General features: G+C 44.1%; 1 protein-coding gene across 1 annotated transcript in view; it reads right to left on the bottom strand.

The window, feature by feature from the left end:
• Positions 1-19,005, bottom strand: part of LOC147691945 (estrogen-related receptor gamma-like) — a 161,825-nt gene that overhangs the window by 64,642 nt on the left and 78,178 nt on the right. The window contains exons 2-3 of the mRNA XM_086936707.1: positions 14,922-15,038; positions 377-496 (exon numbers count right to left, since the gene is read on the bottom strand). Of these exons, the coding sequence (XP_086792833.1) occupies positions 377-496; positions 14,922-15,038 (237 nt within the window). The remainder of the gene's footprint in view (positions 1-376; positions 497-14,921; positions 15,039-19,005) is intronic.

The raw sequence follows: 19,005 nt of genomic DNA on the forward strand, positions 1-19,005 counted from the left end.
GTTTGTGTAGCCTATGGGAAAGAGTTGAGCCATGTTTGTATGTGAGTTCATGAATGTAGGTGTGTCACACGTCTGCCAAGGGTGTAGCTTCCATTGGTGCAGCAGGTGCAGTGGCACTGGAGCCCTGAGCCACGTGGGACCAAATAAAGCCTGTCATTTTCAGTATATGACTACCCCAATAGCAGTCAAGGGGGCCATTTTACTTGTTCGGACTAGGGCCCAGGGCATCTTTACTACACTAGTGATGTCTGAACATTGAAACGCGTCCAAGTCAAGGCCCTTAATGAAAGACCCAGGATAACGCCATTTCGAATTGATGGTTAAACACGTATTATTGCATGTGATGTCACCTGTCCTCCATTACGGCTTTGCTTACTTGGCTTTTTCAGTGGCAGGCTGTGGTGGGAGCCCAGGAAGGAGCAGGTGCCTGAGTTGTCCAAATCCAATGGCCTCCGGTACTTCTGTCGGCCTCCACGGACGCGGTCCAGTCGCACACCTGAAGATAACAGAAACCAGGATTTACCACCAGCAATCACCTGTCACAAATCTATCTCTAGGAGAATACTTAGGGGCAGATTTACAAGCCCCTTGCGCCACTTTTGCGTCACTTTTGGGGTGGGCCTGATGTCCTAGGCCCACCCCCTATGCCAAAGGAATGCGTCAAAAATCTGGGAGTCTGGGTGGACTCTGCTCTAAAGTTCACTCACCACACTAAAAAAGTAGCTGCCACGTGCTTTGGCATCTTGCGTAACATCAGGCCCATTTTGAAGTTCTTTGACTGCCGCACTCGCCAGTTAATTGTCCAGGCAACCATTCTTTCTAGACTGGACTACGCCAGCTCTCTCTTATTGGGGGCAAATCTGGCTGAAATCACCAGATTGCAGAGAGTCCAGAATGCGGCAGCCAGGGCTCTGGTAGGTCTCCCTCGCCATTCCTCGGTATCTGGAGCCTTGAAAAAACTGCATTGGCTCCCGGTGGGCAAAAGGATCCAGTTTAAGGCACTGTGCTTAGCCTTTAAAATCCTTAAAACTGCCTCTCCCCCAATGTTGCGCCCGCTTTTGTCAGAGTACATTCCTAGAAGATCGCTTCGCTCAGAGGGGCAACATCTTGCGATCATCCCCCGCACTAGACTGGCCAGAGTAGGCGGCCGTTCCTTCAGCTTCCTGGTTGCCAAGTTATGGAATAGTCTGCCCGAAGCTATCCGTGGGATACAGGACCTCTTAGCCTTTAGAAAGGCGGTCAAAACTCATCTCTTTCAATAACTGTTTCACTTTTTACGCCCCTATCTCTCTGTAAACTGTCTGCTCGCAGCGCCGGGACGCCCCTTGGCTGGGGCAGCCGTGCGCTATACAAATTACCATAACATTAACATTAACATTAACTTTTAACATGGGAAAAGTGGCGCAAGGGGTTTGTAAATCTGCCCCTTCATTTGTAAAAGTATAGTGCAGGGAGCAAAAGTGTTTCTGAGCAACCCACCCCAGATACTGGCAAATACCAGTGTTGCCAAATACGGTGGGGTGGGGGGGTTGCCTCATCGCAATTCCATGGACTGGGAACCACAACCAGCACTGGTAAGTTGCTGATGGATCCACCCTGGGAGTGGGGGGGTGTAGCAAGAAGCACTGCTACCCCTTTTCTTGCAGGGGGGCGATGTTGCAGCACCACTGCAAAACCGGCCCCCTGTAAGAAAAGCGTCTCTGTGGCCACAAAACCGGCCCCACTCCGTCGGCCCACTGGGGAAACGCCCAGTGCCTGCTAAAGCCAGTCGGGCACTGCTCATGCCTCTTTCTTCCACCATCCTACATTAGCAGTCTTTTTATCTCACTCTTACAGCTTTTTTCCATCCCTGCTTTCTCTTTCGGTCTCTTTTGCAACATATTTCTCTTCTTATTTCTGGCTTTCTCTATCTTGCTGTAATGATGAAAAATACATCTCGGTCACCAAAAATGAGTGCTGGAGCCCACCACGTGCAACCACTTACCCCGGCACAAATTAAGCCCTGTAAATCTGTGCAAATACCATGAAGAGAAGGATGGTCCCTCCCGTCCAGATGCCAGTCCAGGCAGAGTGAATCACGCCTGAACCGCCCTCCCACCCCCTCGTTGGCACTGGCTTGTCAGGGATACTTCACAATATTGCCCATCCTTCTCCTCATGACTTGAACTGAATTCAAAAAACTTGCAATTTCTTCTCTCAAACGGCGCTGGTTGTGGCAAGATCGTGCTACGGGCCGACCCGGGAGTCCTTTTCTTCAGTTTAATGAACTAATGTAATTAAGCAAATACTCTCAGGGGGGCTGCTCTGCGCAGCGTTAAGAGCTCGTGTGGAAAGTCCCTTTCCTCGCCTGTGACATTTTTTGCATTTGCATTTTAATTTGAAGCGGGCACTTAATTAGGGGATACAGAGAGACTACTTTGTGCAAGGATAAGATCAGCTCGGTGGTATAAATTGCGAGTGACTACTAAATTGGCTGAACAACAGTTTTGAAATGATTAACTCATTATCTGCTAGTGATTGCACTAGAAGAAATACACACCAGGGCTTATGTAAAGCGCTCTAATAACTTTGTGTAAAGTTTGCACTATAAAAAACTGTGAAAAAAATATATAAGGGTTGTTTGCGACCACCTGATGCACAAACAGTAGTAATAGCGATTATCAAATAGCGATTTTTTGTGAATCACTTTTTGGTAATCGCTATTACTAATGTATAAAGGGGTTATCTAGCTCTGATTTCCAAAATAGCGATTCCTAGTGGCTCGCAAATTGACTTACCTCATGAATATTAATGAGGTAGGTCGCACTAGTGACTCGCTAGGATTCGTTGACATTACAGGAACGGTGGCCTGCTGGGGTTGGAAGATCACCATGTCTGTGATTGCTTTTAAATAAAGCAACATATATATATTTTTTAATGCAGCGTGTTTTCCATAAAAAAAATGGGATGTGTTGAAAAATAAATATGAAATGTTTAATTTTTATTTTTAAGAGTAGGCAGTGGCCATGGGATCACTGCCTGGTCTTATAAATATTTTTTTAACCAATCTTAATGGGAAGTGATCGCCTTGGACCCCTTTCCATTTGTGAATGATTAAGCACCCACTTTCAGTAGGTGGTAAAGTACGAATGTTTTGCAACCGCATTTAGGTCGCAAAACATTGGTAGATACCATTCATATTCCTTATTTGGAAGAGACACCCTGAACATCCCTCTTGTAAATAGTGATTGTGTTTGTGTTAGCAACCCCAAACTGCTGTTCGGTAACAAGTTGCAGAATCGCAGCTTGGAGTTTGTATATTACAAAAATAATTTTTGCAGTCACAAAAAATTGGGCCCTTAGCTACAGCAAACATGCTTTGTTCATCTAGCTCTAACTGCTTTATAACTTGACACTTCCTTCTGCAGGTATCAGATCAGGAAATGCTACCCACTGTTAAAATCTATTCATTCCTATCACAGGCTAGAGGGAGTAAAGTTTGGTATGTGTTGAGTTTGCAATCTGGATTCATGATTGCAACATCCGACTCCCTGTTGATCGTTCTGGTATTTTTATTGAATAGTTTTGATTCTTCCATGTTTTACATTTTTTATTTGAGACTGTATTTTTTCTTTATTTATTGCACATATTTATTGATGTACTCATTTTAGTTAATTTGCTTTCCAAAACGCTCCTTCCTCTTTGGGTCCTCTGAATTGTCTAAATAAACAAATACAAAATAAACTAGCTCATGGCTCATGAGACCTTGAGAAAGGTACCGGTGTTGCAAGCATCACAAAGACTATGGTGTGAACTGAAAGGGCTTTGTAGCACGGTCTCCCATTCCTGGAGATAGCACTGCTTAAAAATATGCATTTGTGTCATGTCTGTGAGACAGTCTGTTCTCAACAATGGTCGAAGGAAAGAGATGCTTTCAGTGAAGTCAATGCTACAGCCTGTACGGAACCTAGTGGGGGGCAGCTAAAGAGGCAACCTACCAGGGGTATTTTCCTGACTGCCACCCCATGGTAGAGTGAAAGAGCAGAAGCCAGAGAAGACACGAGTGACGTGTCTGAAATGTTATCTTCCATAGATTGGAAGAGAACAAAGACCCTGGCCTGACTCTTAGGGGCTGATTCCAAGATACTTGGTGGCAGATTTACAAGCCCCTTGCGACACATTTACGCCACCGTTGCGTCACTTCTGTGACGCAGCGGCGGCGTAAATCATGTGCCATGTTGTGCCGTATTTACAATGTGACGCATCTAGGGAGATGCGCCACATTATAGGTTTCATGTGAGCGTTCCAGCCCATGGTGGGCGTTCTCTTGTAGGTACGCCTCGTAAAAGTGACGCAGTGAAATCTACAAGATTTCACTGAGTCACTTTTACGTTCATCCTGCGTCAAAACCCTGCGCCTGCTTGAAGCAGGCATGAGGAGTGATACAGCATGTTAGGCATAGGGCACCCCCGAGCCTTGCTGGAGCCGCGTCGCAATTTGTAAATGCGGCGCATCAGTTGTGGCGCACCCTTCTGATTTGCAGAGATGCGCCAGACCTTGTAAATTTGCCCCTTGGTACACAGGGGGTGGAAATACTGTGTCCACAGTTACCACATAGGCCCGAATCGGCGTTAGGCAATTCCAACTTTTCAGAGACATACCCAACCAAAACACTGACATGCATCCACCCAAACAGTAGATATTTAACCAGGTGGATCATGGAAACTTACCCTACCAGACACTTGAATGCCTCAACAAGAATCACAGTCACATTTCCAACCAAAACAGTGTCAAGATTGCAACTAACACACTAGGTTGTTCTAACACGAATCAAACACAAGTGCACAATAAATTCATCAACATATAGTCACACAGATTATCTACATATGGTATTTTAGCTCTCTTTTGTCTATAATGTGAAGAAGTTCCCAATTACATTTTTTAGGATGTCCTACCCGTAACCACTCGCGCGTCACAGACCAACTCTCATTTATTTAGCCAGTTTGTAAAGCACTTTATCAACTAACAGATGCTTCCAGGTGCCTATCAATAGCGAACGAGAGTCCATAGTTGTGGCAAGTCACAAATTCAGTCAATTTCAATTGGACAATCTTTATTCAGTTGCAACAACCATAAAAGATGAAATAAGGAACACATCATAATTCCTAAAACGATAATTTTGGAATATCAACATTATTACATTTCCAAAGAAATAAATTCAATCACCATAAGTGCATTATTATCTGTGAACACAGACAAGAAATACAAGTACAACAATCTCAGCGCAAAAGATCACATCAAATCAACAGCGAGGAACGCTCATCGGCAATAGGAGCGGCTTAATATCCTCCCATAGGTTTCCTTTCTCTTACCACTGATTTGAAAAAAGAATAAGCCCTGCAGCACATCTCCAGGCCAACACGCTGCAGCAGGTAAAGAAGGGCTTCTTTGCACTTCACAATTTTTAAACATTTTAGGATCGGTTTAAAAAACAGGATACAATAATATCTGTAAAGCTTGAAGAAAAAAAACGGAAAGTCAACAAAGACTGCGGTAAGGACCCATCATAGGGCAGGCAGGTAAACCAACACCCCATTGGTAGACTTCCTCCTGAAAATACACTGCCTCCCCCACAGTACCTGCTCTGAGGCGAAAAAGAAGTGATCTTTCCCATCTGTTAAATTCAAGGGCAAGTTGAAGCACCAGATCTATGGATGCTAAAGATACAGCATAATCCTCCACAGAATATTTAGGGCCTTATTTATGAAGGCCTTGCGCCACCGGTGCGTCACTTTTAAAATTGGAAAAAGTGACGCACTGGTGGCGCAAGGCCTTCATAAATGAGGCCCATTGTCTTTTCCAAGTCCAGCCATTGTTTTAAACAAAGATCCCTGAACTTGGATTTAACAAATAGTTTAACTATAGTGTGCGGTACAAAAAACAAGTTAGGCAACCCTAGTTCATTAAAAATGCTATTTACATAGTGGAACCAAGGAACAGATAGGCCTTTGTGGAGCTTAAAACAGTCTAAAATTACCTTCCTATTAAAATGGCATCACTGTTGGTCCAGACACTAACCCATACCAATAACAGGCCCAGCCTGATCCTTTCAGAAATAAAGGGTAGGTTCAGCTCTAAATGTAAAATAAAGTGAGAGCTAGACACTGGGAGATTAAAAAGGCGCCAACAAATCTAATTTTCCTCAGTCTACAGAGTGGAGGGATTTTGATATCTCCGAATTCCTGCACCTTACAGTGTCACCGGGACACATTGCTAAAACTGGGCCTCTAAAACTGGGCTGTATAAAATTCACAATTTGCCCTGCTGCCGGGCTAAATTTTGTGGGCGAATGTTGATCTGAGGCTGCTAGGATCCCCCCGAATTTAATGTAACCCTAAGATAACAAAAATTGTTCACACAACTCAAGGTCTGGCCCGTAACTGTCATAGGAGCCTTACATCTCTTCCTTGGGCCACATACCATAATATGAGAGTTCCCAAAATGTGTTGCAAAGTGCAGACTGCCCAAAAACAAAACAAAGGATTCTACTAAGCTGAGCAAATCTATAGGATTCCTGGCTAACATACGGCGTCATCAGCATAAAGTAATACTGGAACCTTTGTGCTGGCAATTTTGGCAACATCGTTTGTGGAGGTACCCAGATGGGACATAAGTTGTTTATGTATAGAATAAACAAAAGAAGTGCCATAATGCACCCCAACACGCCCGTAAACCAAAGGAAAAGTCTTGGAGGTTTCACCAGCTGGGCCATAACGCACCTTGGCAGTCAAGTTCTCATGTAGAGTGCATACAAAATTTACCAAGGGGACCTCTACACCCATATCCAACAGCTTAAGCCGAAGCTTGGTCCTGTTAACAGACTCAAGTCCAGTCATGTACAGGATATGAGCCCTTTCCGCTATTGCTCATGCATTGCCCAGAATTCAGAGAACTAGTCAGAAGCCAGCCTGAGTAGTTTTGTTTTACGAGTTTCCTGAATGCAGATAGTTGAGTTCTGCATTCAAGTTTGAGTTAACTGTGTTCCATATTTTTGGACCTTGAACTCATATAGAGCTGCCTTCATGTTTTAGTTTCTTAGCACCTTCGATGCTCATGACGAGCTCAGCTCGTCATGAGCCCCGGTGCTCGTGTGCTCATGACGAGCTGAGCTTGTCATGACCGTTGGAATGCTCGCACGCTGGGCTAATTCCCCTGCTGTGCGAGCGTTCTACAGGAACGGGTGTGGTCATGACGACCAGGGCGCTGTGCGCGCCCCTTCTCCCCCCAGCACAGCAGGGGAATCAGCCCTGCATGCAAGGGGTTAAAGCTTCTTCTGTTATCTGATGTGATGAGGCTGGCTGGAGAGTCCTGAGAAGACTATAGTGGGGGAGAAAAGTTGGGGGTCTAGTGGTTGCAGACGCTTCAGACTTTTTTGGCAGCCTGTTTGGTCTACTGTGAATAGAGTTTTGACTTGATTCACTCTTCCATCAGTAATTAACAAAGTGATTTCAATGCAGGCTCTCCATAATTATGCTTAAAAGGGTTCGGATATTGTTTGCCTGTATGGTTCTGCTGTTGTTAAAGTTATTCAGTCTCTTTTAGAGTGGTTTTGTCTTTACTTTGTTACCATAGTTTAACCTTGTCAATTTCACAGATCTCAGAAACTCCACCCTATCGGTGCATTGGAGTAAAAGGAAGATTTTATGGAGCAGGGATTCATAAGGTTCCGGGAAGGAGATGTAGCCGAGTGGTTAGGGCAGTTGACCATGGAACATATGGTGCTAGGTTCGTAGCCTGTCCTCGGCTCAACATCCTGTGATTCTGGGCAAATCACTTAATCTCACTGTACTTAAAAAACAGGAAAAATGTGTAGCGTAGTTAGGTTCTATTGTAAGGTGGTCTAATGCCCTATTTTTTCAAAGTAATAAAAATTGCGAAAAAACCTAAATGCATTTTTCACTATTCGCCACAGAGCTGATCTAGGTTAAAAAGGACATTTCAACATGAAACATGACTCCCAGGTTTTAAGCCTTCGTCGCTTTAGTTGGTAGGCTGCCAAGGTTCTAAGGCCATTTGAAGAATGCGTTTCACCAAATATGCAGATATATAATTTCCCCTTTCAGTCAGGGGAAACTTTCTTGCATCAAATTAAGAAACTTTTAGGGAAGTTTGAGATTTTAATTTGGTCAAACTCACCCTGTTGAATGTGAAACTGGGTATCATCAGTAGAAATGTGACGGTGTGCCCCACATTGTCCAAGAACCAGAGCTAGCAGGCACCCATACAAAATTAAGTAATATTGATAACAGAGCAGACCCTTGTGGTACTCCAAGGGACATTCAGCCAGATTCATGAAGGTACCATTCTGCGATTAGCAAATTGCGAAAATTTGCGAATCGCAGTTTGAGAATCGCAGAATGGAATTCATGTACAAATGTGATCAAAAAATGCGAATCGCAAAAGATCACAATTGCCGATTGCGATCTTGCTGCAATCGCAAAATAATCGCAGAATCTGCAATTTTCTATGTTGAAATTGCGATATCGCAAATTGCGATATCGCTATTTGCGATCTCGCTAACTGCGAAATCGCAAAAACGGGAAGTCGTATTTCGAGCCCACTGATGACATCACAACCAGGAAGTAGGCTCACCACACCCACAAACAGAACACAGAGCCAGGGAGTGGCAGCAGGAAACTGAGGAGCACCAAAACCAACACTGTGAAGCACCCCAGCCAGAAAAAAGTATCCCAAGATGTCCCAGGATGCAGCAGGGAGCCGTGGGCAGGAGAGAAAGAGGAAAATTAAGTTTTCCGAATTAGAACTGGAGCACCTAATAAGGGGGTCTGCAAGGATCATGCCCGGCTCTTTGGAAAAGACTCCTGGAGGGTGCCAGAGCCAGAGAAGCGCAGGATCTGGCAGCGCATCCGCGCTAAGGTCAATTCTGTTGGTGTGACCCAGCGCTCAATTGACGACCTAAAAAAGCGCTGGTACGACCTGAGAGGTCGTTCTAAGGAGCGGATTGCTGAGAGGCTTGGGGAGCGACTGGCCACCGGTGGAGGGGAACCTGTAGCCACACCGAACACCCCAGGACCTGATTGAGGACACCATTGCGCCAGAAGCCTGCGTGGGGGTCCTTCAGCTGGACTCATCTCGACCCAGCGAACAACCTGAAGGTAAGTGCCATGCGACTGTGACCCAGTCCCCCAACAATGACCTTAAGTCCTGAGCTAGCAACATGACATCCCCAACAATGCAGCCCATGCTCACCAAAAAAGCCCCATTGCACTGTGGAAGTTGTAGTGTAATCATGTACCCGCAGTTAGCCCAACACTGCCAGAGCAGTGAATGCAAAGTAAATCCAAAAGCCAGTCAGGGAAAGCAAGGCTGCATGCATGTATCAACATTGCCTGTGCAATATACATAACTTTAATCATGCACCCTTTCACATTACAGGTGTAGGTGAGCAAGCCAGCACAGACAGCGAGGCGCTGCACATCGCCGAGAGCCAGGAGGACACTGAGGGTGAGAGCCAGTCCTCCCAACGACCCGGCCCATCACTGCCACCAGCAGTGCTCCCACCACCACCCCGTGCGGACAGGGCCACCCCTGCAGTCACAGCCGTGCAGCCAACACCCCAGCAAACAGCCACAGCAGTGGTACAGGCTCCACCACTAGCGCCTCGGAGGCAGACGAGGCGCACAGCTGGTGCCAGGTCACACACCAGCGCACTGAGGCGCCAGCAGCGCCAGGGCCCAGCAGGCACCGGCAGGGCACTTGAAACACCAGATCCAGGCCTGGCCATCGAACGCCGCATGCTGGCGGTGCATCGCACACAGGCGCGTCACATGGCAGCAATGTTCACACAGATGCAGGCGAACGGCCAACACATAGCCCAGATGACCGCTGCAGTCCGTGAAAACAACCAGCTGCTTGTAGCCCAGCAGGACATGACCCGCCGACGCCACCGCCAACTACTGGCCCGCCTATCGGCCTACACTAGTTCCAATCATGTAGTTGGTAATGCTACATCACAGCTGGCACGAAGGTCACTCGCCATGCAGGCCCAGATGGTGCAGTGTTGCCAGGATGTGGCCAGGTCACTAGACCTACTCACCGCAGCACTGCTCGGCCGCCAGGCCACTGCCATGAAGAAGCAGAGGGGGCTGACGACGCAAGTGAGGCTGCGTCAACCAACAGCAGTGCATCCTTGCCACCGATGCCTGCACGTCGCCGCAGCAGCAGGCCAACATCAGCAACTAGGGCCAACACCGTCCCTCAGGATGCAGAGAGACGACTTGGGGCGTCTCGTCGTCACCGACCTTGAGGACTCACACACTCTGAGGGAGGCCATGCAGTCAACCCCTGCTAACCCCCTACCCCAGCATGGGGAGGTATGGAGCAATACTCTCTCCATCAGACAGTTGAATAATTAAAGGCCAATTTATTGTGCATAAACAATAAAGAGTAATGGTCAAACTTGATTCACACTCATGCCATTATTACATTTGTCATGCATGGGTGCAGTGTTGTGATAGGGGAATGGGTGCACTAGAAACAGTTAATAGTGATGTGGTTGCGGCGCCTGTGTCCTTCAGCAGGATCTTCTCAGCGTGCATGACGTACATGTGGAGGCGGCCGGTTGTCACCTTCAGACTCACTGCCAGATATCTCCACTGGTATGCTGCGCTTGGTAGCAATGTTGTGGAGTATTGCACACACGGCCACGATGCGGCAGCAGACCTCAGGTGTGTATTTGATGGCCCCACCAGTCTTGTGCAGTATGCGGAAACGGCTCTTCAATAGGCCAAATGTCCTCTCTATGCAATTTCTTGTCCGTATGTGTGCAGCATTGTAACGCTGTTGCTGTGGTGTGGCAGGGTTGAGGTATGGGGTGAGGAGGTACTCACGTAGACCGTAGGCGCTGTCACCTGCGGGTAATGAGCAGAGGGTGAGTGCCTATTCTGCGCAGATACATGCTCAAAGTGTAGTATTTGGGGACATGTGTACTTACCCAGTAGGTGTCCTTCGCCAAAGTCTCCCCTTGCCAGTCGTGTGTGAATGCCGCTGTGCCGGAAGATGAAGGAGTCATGTGTGCTGCCCGGATATTGTGCCACTATGTCCGTGATGTAATTCTTTGCGTTGCACACCATCTGGATATTGAGGGAGTGATAGGACTTGCGGTTGCGGTACATGTATTCCGTTTGTGCTGGTGGGCAGATGTGGATATGGGTACAGTCAATGCATCCAATAACATGCGGAAAATGTGCAATGTTGTAGAATTTCAGCTTGGTGTCATTTAGGTCCTGTTGGGTGGTGGGGAATGAAATGTAGTGGTGTAGCCAGGTCAGCATTGCATCCAGGAAACTCCTTAGGCAGCGGGACATGGCGGGCTGGGATATACCTCCAGCGACAGCAACTATCCCCTGGAAGCTTCCGGAGGCCAGTAGGTGCAGGCTGCACAATACCTGTACATGGGTGGGAACGGCATTGGTTCTCCTTGTTGGATGCTGCAGCAGGGGGTCTAGGTCCTGGATCAGCTTAATGATCATTGGGCCACTTAGGCGGTACTTGGCATAGATTTGCTCCCTGGTTTGGCCCAGAAGGGCGACCGGCTGCCGGAATATCCGCTCCTGGATCCAACGCCTGTTCTGTTCTGCTCGCTGCAGCCTACGCCGCCTGACCACCGTGTAGAGTCCTGGCATTGTGAGAGTCCTCAGTCTCCAGCTGCATGTCCTTTAGTGTGTTTGGTCAGGCCAGCACCTGTATACAGTTAACTTTAATCAACTTTTTTTTTTTTTCTTTGCTGGTTACCACCTGGTTTGGGTTCTCCTTAAATTGCGCGTCGCTAATAGCGATTTTTGTGTTTTTCGTAATCTGCGATTTTTCATGAATGGCAATAGCGATTATTTAGCGATTTCGCTAATGAATTCGCAGAATCCTTGGTTTCTCGCTATTTCTCAATCGCAAATGGGCAGGTATCAGGATTCTGCGAATTTATTTGCGAATTCGCTATTTTTTTTTGCGCTTCCGCACTTTTGCGACTTTCGATGTCATGAATTGCTTTTACTCATTTTGCGATCGCAATTGCTAATTCGCTGCAATTGCGATCACAAATTAGCTTCATGAATCTATCTGATTGTCCCTACAGATGAAGTATCGATCTTCTCCAAATTTTCTAGCTGTGGTCACTGAGTATCTAGAGGATCCAGTTAGGGGCTCTCGTAGAGATTCCTGCTCAGTCCTGGCTCATCCTCAGAAGTACTGAATGAGCAACTGTTTCATATGCGTCAGGCAAATCTAGAAGAATCATAACTGATTGCCAATCTTCATTCAATACAGTAAGGATTTCCTCTTTAATAGGAACCAGTTTGGTCTCTGTGCATCTTGAGACTCTGCATCCTGTTTAATTGACATTTAGAAGTTGTTTTTGTTCCATGTAGCTGTGTAGTTGATCTATGACTTATTTTGCAAAATGTTACTGTGGAAAGGTAAGTTGGAGATTGATCAAAAGTTAACCAAAATGGACCTGTCTGCTGCTCTTTTCTATTGAGATGAAGTGTATTAATAGCATGATTTAGTGATTTAGGGACTGAGCCAGGGGTAAATTTGAGCTGGTGGTTGCAGGTGGGGCCCATCAGAACTCATATTTGGAGATTGACACATATTTTTCCTCAAATAACTTTGATCCAGAGCAAGAGAGTAAAAGCACAAAATGTGGAAAGAAGTAGGAAGAGAAAGTTGGGAAACAGTGACAAAGTGAGAAAGCAGGGATGAAAAAGAACCTGCTAGAGTGAAATCATGAGGCAGGGAGTGTCTTGGGGTGGAGGTGGAAGTGTTGGGTGGAGGTGGAAGAGGCATGAAGACTACACTGCCTTGGTATTGGCACTCCAACCTACGATAATACCAACAGTGGGTTTCTGAACAAACTTTTGGGCTCCTTCCTTTAGAAAATTAAACATTGGGCTGAAGCATCTAAAAGCAATGCATTAATCACACAAGTAAGGTCTGAGGTGAAATGATACATTGTCTCCTCAAGAATGCAGTGTATGGTTCAATGCAGTCTAAAATGCATCCTCTGTTCCAGAAGAGCGAGTTATGTCAGCAACATCAGTAGAGGCAGTAGGGATATAAATGGGAAGAGGATGGACCGGTATTAATCATAATGTCTTCTTGGATTTTGGATAGATTTGTTTTTGAAGAATGAGATGATGTCATGGCAGTGTTGCAGCAGTGGCAAGAGGGCATTTCTTAGGACTTCCAGGTGTATCATTTTGCAGAAGGTAGAGAGGTTCTCTCTGGACTTGCTGAGAGCCTCCTCAGTGCATTGCATGAACAACACAATGGCTAGTTACGCGAACAGCGACATCAGATAAAAACATTTCTAAATATAGAAGGTGTGGGCAAATTAAAGGATGCCCAGAATCCATTAGGTTTTCAGATTCAAAGGGATGAACCCTCACGCCTATTCAGAAATGAGAACCCCAAACTGTGAGAAGAAGACAGGCATTTCAATTAGATTGAAGTAAAGCCTCCTTTAATGACTTGAGATGAACCCATTTCAGTAACTCACAAGTCAAGGGCTTTCGCCATATTTCAGGATGGTGACTTCGTGACATCACTCATGATGCCTGTCTTTTTCACTTTTTCACCATTATTCATAAGGTTTGGGAGCCCCGTCAAACCCCACCATCACGTCATCATGATGGCCTAACAACTCCTATAATGGCGACTTTTTTTACATTCCGCAAGGTGAAGACCTCCTGACCTAATTTATTTTTATACTATTACATATGACAGCCTATTAACATCACTCACGATGAAAATGTCTTCACATCACTCAAGATGACAACTTGTTCACATGACTTAAGAACACAGTGTCTTCAGAGTACCCAAGATAAATGACTCTCAGAGTCATTCAAGATAAACCTCTTTTGATCACTCGAAATGTCAGGTTCTTCTAGGCACACGTGTCAACTGCTTCTTAGCATCACTTAAGTTGACAGCTTCTTTTGATCGCTCAAGATGTTCCCAGCTTAAGTTTTCTGAAGAGGGCCTCTTTTTCATGTCATTCCAGATGAAAGCTTTGGCCATCACTCAAGATGACAGCATCTTAACATATCTCAGGATTGCTGCTTCTTCACGTCATCCAGGTGGAAGCTTTCTTACATCAATAAAGATGAAGGATTCTTTATATCACTCAACACAACAGCATTTTAACATCACTCAAGAGGGTAGCTTCATTCATCAGTTGTGGAAAAACCTTCTTCACATCACCAAGATGACAGCTTGATCAGATCTCTTAAGAACACAGAATCTCCACAGCGTTGAATGTGATGGACTTAAGCAGGGACCTTTTTTGCATCACTTAAAATGGCAGCTTCTACCCAACACTCAGGATGATAGCTTCTTAACATAACTCAAGATGGAAAGTCCCTAACATCACTTGAGGTGGCTACGAACTGATGTCATACAAGATGGCAGCCTCCTAATGTCCGTGGTATCGGCGTCTACTTCACATAACTTATGATGATGGTCTCTTCACGTTACCTGAAGCTACTTCCTCGCTTGACCTAAGAAACCGATCCTTTCACCTCACTTGACATGGCGTCCTCTTCACCTTACTAAAAATGATACCCTTTCCCCACCATTCAGAATATTAGTCTCCTCGCATTACTCAAGATGGAAGCCTCCTCCATTACAACTGTCACTCAGAATCACTATCATTTACTTGCTATGTATGGCAAGTGGCTCTTCCCACTTTTAGTGATGGCTTCCTCTCTCTGTCACTCAAGGATAAATGCTGACAGCATTTGTCACAATATTTTATGCCAAATAACCGGGCGGTTGAGGGATCTGAGCTAATAGCAATAAAGTAATTTTGGTTCAGGAATTAAGTACATCCCGTCAAAAATGTGATAACATTGCCTTATTACCGTTACCTTCTTTCAACATCCCAACTTTGAGGCACTTGCGGAACCGGCAAGCTTGGCATGACTTCCTCCTTCTCTTGGTGATCTCACAGTCGTTCACCACCGGGCAAGTGTACTCGATGCTGCCTGCAGACAAGATAAACAGACAAGGGGGTAACTATGCTATAGAACCAAAATCAAATGCATAAGGTCTAGTGCAATGGACAGAACCTACGATAGGGGTTACCGTATTCATATTTTAGGATACTTGTTGAGTGTGGGGATGCAGAGCTGTATTGGTGTAGCTCACTTTTCTTTGGTGAGGTAAGATGTTTGTTGTTTTGCACCTCTGGTTTAGGTTGACGAGACATGTTATTGTGACTTTTGAGAGATTATGAAGAGTCCTAAGAGGATGAAATGAGAGTGCCATGGGATAAAGGTGAAGGTTATGTGGAGTAAAGAGAGTTGAGGGTTGAAGAGATGGAGAGACAGGAGGAAAGATTAAATGAAAAGAAAGGGCAGCTGTAGAGCGAAATAATGAGGAGAAGTGTTGGCCATTATGAAGAGGGTACAAAGGTATAATACACAAGCCGAACTCAGTGATAAAAGGGTGTACATCCCTTTGCTACAGGAGGTTAGAACATAGATGAAAGCAGCTGCTTGTGTGAGTCAAATGGAGTGGAGCAAAGGTGCAGCAGAAAAGGCTCCTTGGCGGCTCACAAACAAGAAGAGAGACATTGGGTGGAAGAAAGAAAACAATGGAGATTCCACATGGGGAAAAGGAAAACAACGTGTGGGATAAAAGCTTGCAATGGTACCCAGTGGCACTACCACCGAAAATATAACACTACATTCATATTTCACTGTTCTGCAAACTTTTTTAACCTTTGAGAACATCTACATTCCCTGGCCAGCCTTCATCTGTTTAGTTCATTACCTTCTTCTTTTCTGCATCACTCCACTTCCTTATTCCATTATTGCACTGAGAAAACATAATTTGTCAAGTCTGATACCATGTCCTCGCCACTTCACTCAAACTCTTCCTATTGTTTGTTCCACCTGCAAACTGCCACTGCATTATTTTTACCTTCAAGTTATTCTATGGTGATATCGTATGCTTGAAAGTTTGTTAGCGCTGCGCCAGTCTTGGCATGTCATTTTGTCACGTCACTCAGAGACAAATAATGCTAATAATGTCTTGGGCCTGTTCTTAGTTCACATGGAATTTCCTGCAGAAATGTCCAAACCCCAGACACATCCCTTGCCTCTCTCCAACCTGCAACACATCTCTAGTTGGCGCCTTGGACCCTTTATATGGAAAAGCTATTGGTGGCCCCTGTACATTATGCAATTGAGTTAATAGTGCTCCCCAAAAGTTTTATTAGCCTCCATGTTGGCATAAGTTCCAACATAAAGATTTTTAGACTCCTGGACAAGACATATTTTAGAGTCTTGTTTCTGGGATAGCTATACATTTATTAGCAATTTTCAGCTAATTTAAGCCTCAGTGATGCCAAAAAATATTGAATTTCCTTCAAACTTTCAGAAAGGGGGGCACACGAAAGCCCAGCGCCCAGCGGTCAAATAGTACAAAAAGAGAGCTTGAACAAGCATTGATAAAGCCATTTATTTTAGCACTTCCGTCTAGATTTGTTTGTCTTATCATAACAGTATTTTGCTTTGACACTACGGGTAGCACCATGGCCTATCCACACAATTCATCTTTTTTCTTGGTGCTATTTCTTTTAACTTAAACTTCTATTTTATTTTTCTGGTTCTTCTACCTCTTTATATGTGTCAACATATTCCTGAAAGTGAGGATTTCTGTAGCCTTCAACTTTCCCTACACTTGTTTGCAAGCTGCTTTTAAAATACATCAATCCCCATGGAACTCATCTTCCACAAAGGTAAAGCCACCACACTATTAATGCTGCCATGTGACTGCCTTCATTTTTGTTATCCACCCTTCAAATATATTGTTCTAAGTTGATATGCTTTTCTACCAAATTACACCTCGAATTTCGCTATAGCTCTACTGTATACTTCTGTCCTTTTTCACCTCCCCATGTGAATATGGAAAATATGTTTACAACATTCTTAAAATGTAAACAGTGAAGCAAGATTTCTTATTTCCTGTCTTTCGGAAACCTTACGGCTCCTCCTACCAATAAGTACATTTTACAAATGTCTCTCCATTCCACCCAATGTGCAGCATGGACTGCATTATTTAACATTACACTGGGAAAAATCATAACTATCATGGATTTCAAAAATTCCAAGTTCTTCCTTACTCAAATGTAGGCAATATAACAATTACTGATGTTCACATCGCCACATTGCAAAACGCACGTGCTTCCAAAGCATCATAGTTGTGTAGAGGTATTGAACACGTTATAAATCTTTGTGTTGAAGAGTAACTCTGTGTACAGATGACAATTGAAAACTTGTGTCCAGTATGTTCCACACATATTTTTTGGTTCTGCCAAAAAAGTTTCCAACAGGGCAAAGGTTCTACATAGTAGATACTGAGGATTGTAAGCAGCCTTGAAATATTAGACAAAATCGTCTTAGCATGACAATTTCTACATAACATAGAATAATGTGTGCATCAGGTACTAACCTATGCGCGTGTTTCTTTTGCTTCAAAAGATAGGCTATCTGTAAAGTTTTCACCTCACTATGAAGGCTGCAGGCAGTACGATCTTTACCACTTCCAGCCCATAGTGTCTTTTTTTGGCACGTTTTGCATAGACCATAAACTGTTCTGATTAGATACTTCTTAATACTATGCGGTGTATTTCTCATGAGAGTTTCACTATCTGCAAACAATGTGGTACAGATGTTTAAACTCTATCCAAAGAGTAAACACTGTTAACAGAACCCACTTTTCTACTCATATCAACTTAATCTATCAATGTAGGTCTGGTGACTGTGAGGCATTTGATACAGATAAAAGCTATCCGCAGTACAGCATTCATTTTGGAACAGACGTTGAGTATGCTTTCTCTGAACATTTGAGTGCATTTTGAACACTATGTGCAATGACGGTTTCACATATATCTGTGGTTGATTGTTAACGAAATCTAGGCTACCTGTGGAGTGCATGATATATGTGTCAATGTTGCACATAAAACATGCTTGCTACTCCAGTTGTATCTGTTATGATATTAAGGATGCTTTATATTAGTCTGAGCTATGCCGTACTTACTTTCAGGCCTCTAATGCCATTATAGATTAATAGAGTAGTGTTTACAAAAGAAGATTGGATGATGCTATCAGTGATATCATCAATGATGTCATTTGAGATGTCATCAGTGATGTCATCAATGATTTCAATAAACATGTGATGAGTGATGTAATATGTGAGGTCATGAGCAGTGCTTGGTAAGGGTGCAAAGCTATAGTTTGCTCTGTTATTGATAACTGGTGAATTTCTGTTTTTTTTTTGTTGAAACGTTAATGTTGTGACTGACATATTCAGTTAATTATAACGGTGTTGTAGCCTTTGAGTTTTTCAGTGAATGTCTAAGGTTTTTAAAAAAAACAAAAATAGATCTTTTTATCACACCTAACTATGACATTACTTTAACCATTGTTTTTTTCAGTGAATGTACAAAAAAATGTTAAAGTAACATTAGAGTTAGGTGAAAATGGCAGTGACAACTTAACGTTTTAAACGTACAAATCCACTGAAATTCACCAGGTATACTTATCTCAAGGAACTATAACTCATGCCCTAAGGTAACTTTAACCCACACACCTGTCATGCACAGTTGTCTCATCAATAACTTCATTGCAAATGTAGCTTTGATATCAATGATGTCCTAGAAGCTGTCATGAGTGGTATAATGTGTGGGGTAATTAACAGTGCATGCCAAGAGCACACGTTATTTAGGTACCTTAGGGCACAAGTTATAGTGCCTTATGTGTTGTAGTATAACTTTAAGCTAAATAGGATCATTTGTCATGTTGTAATTGCGGGATAATGACTTTGTACAGAATGCATGTGAATTTGATCAAAATAATAATGAAGGAACTGGAAGAAATAAGGGTCCAATGATTCAGAAACATTTTATTTGCACCAAATTTGTCCTGAAAAGACAGTGCAATAGGT

This window comes from Lissotriton vulgaris, chromosome 9 (assembly GCF_964263255.1).
Source record: "Lissotriton vulgaris chromosome 9, aLisVul1.2, whole genome shotgun sequence".
NCBI lineage: Eukaryota > Metazoa > Chordata > Amphibia > Caudata > Salamandridae > Lissotriton > Lissotriton vulgaris.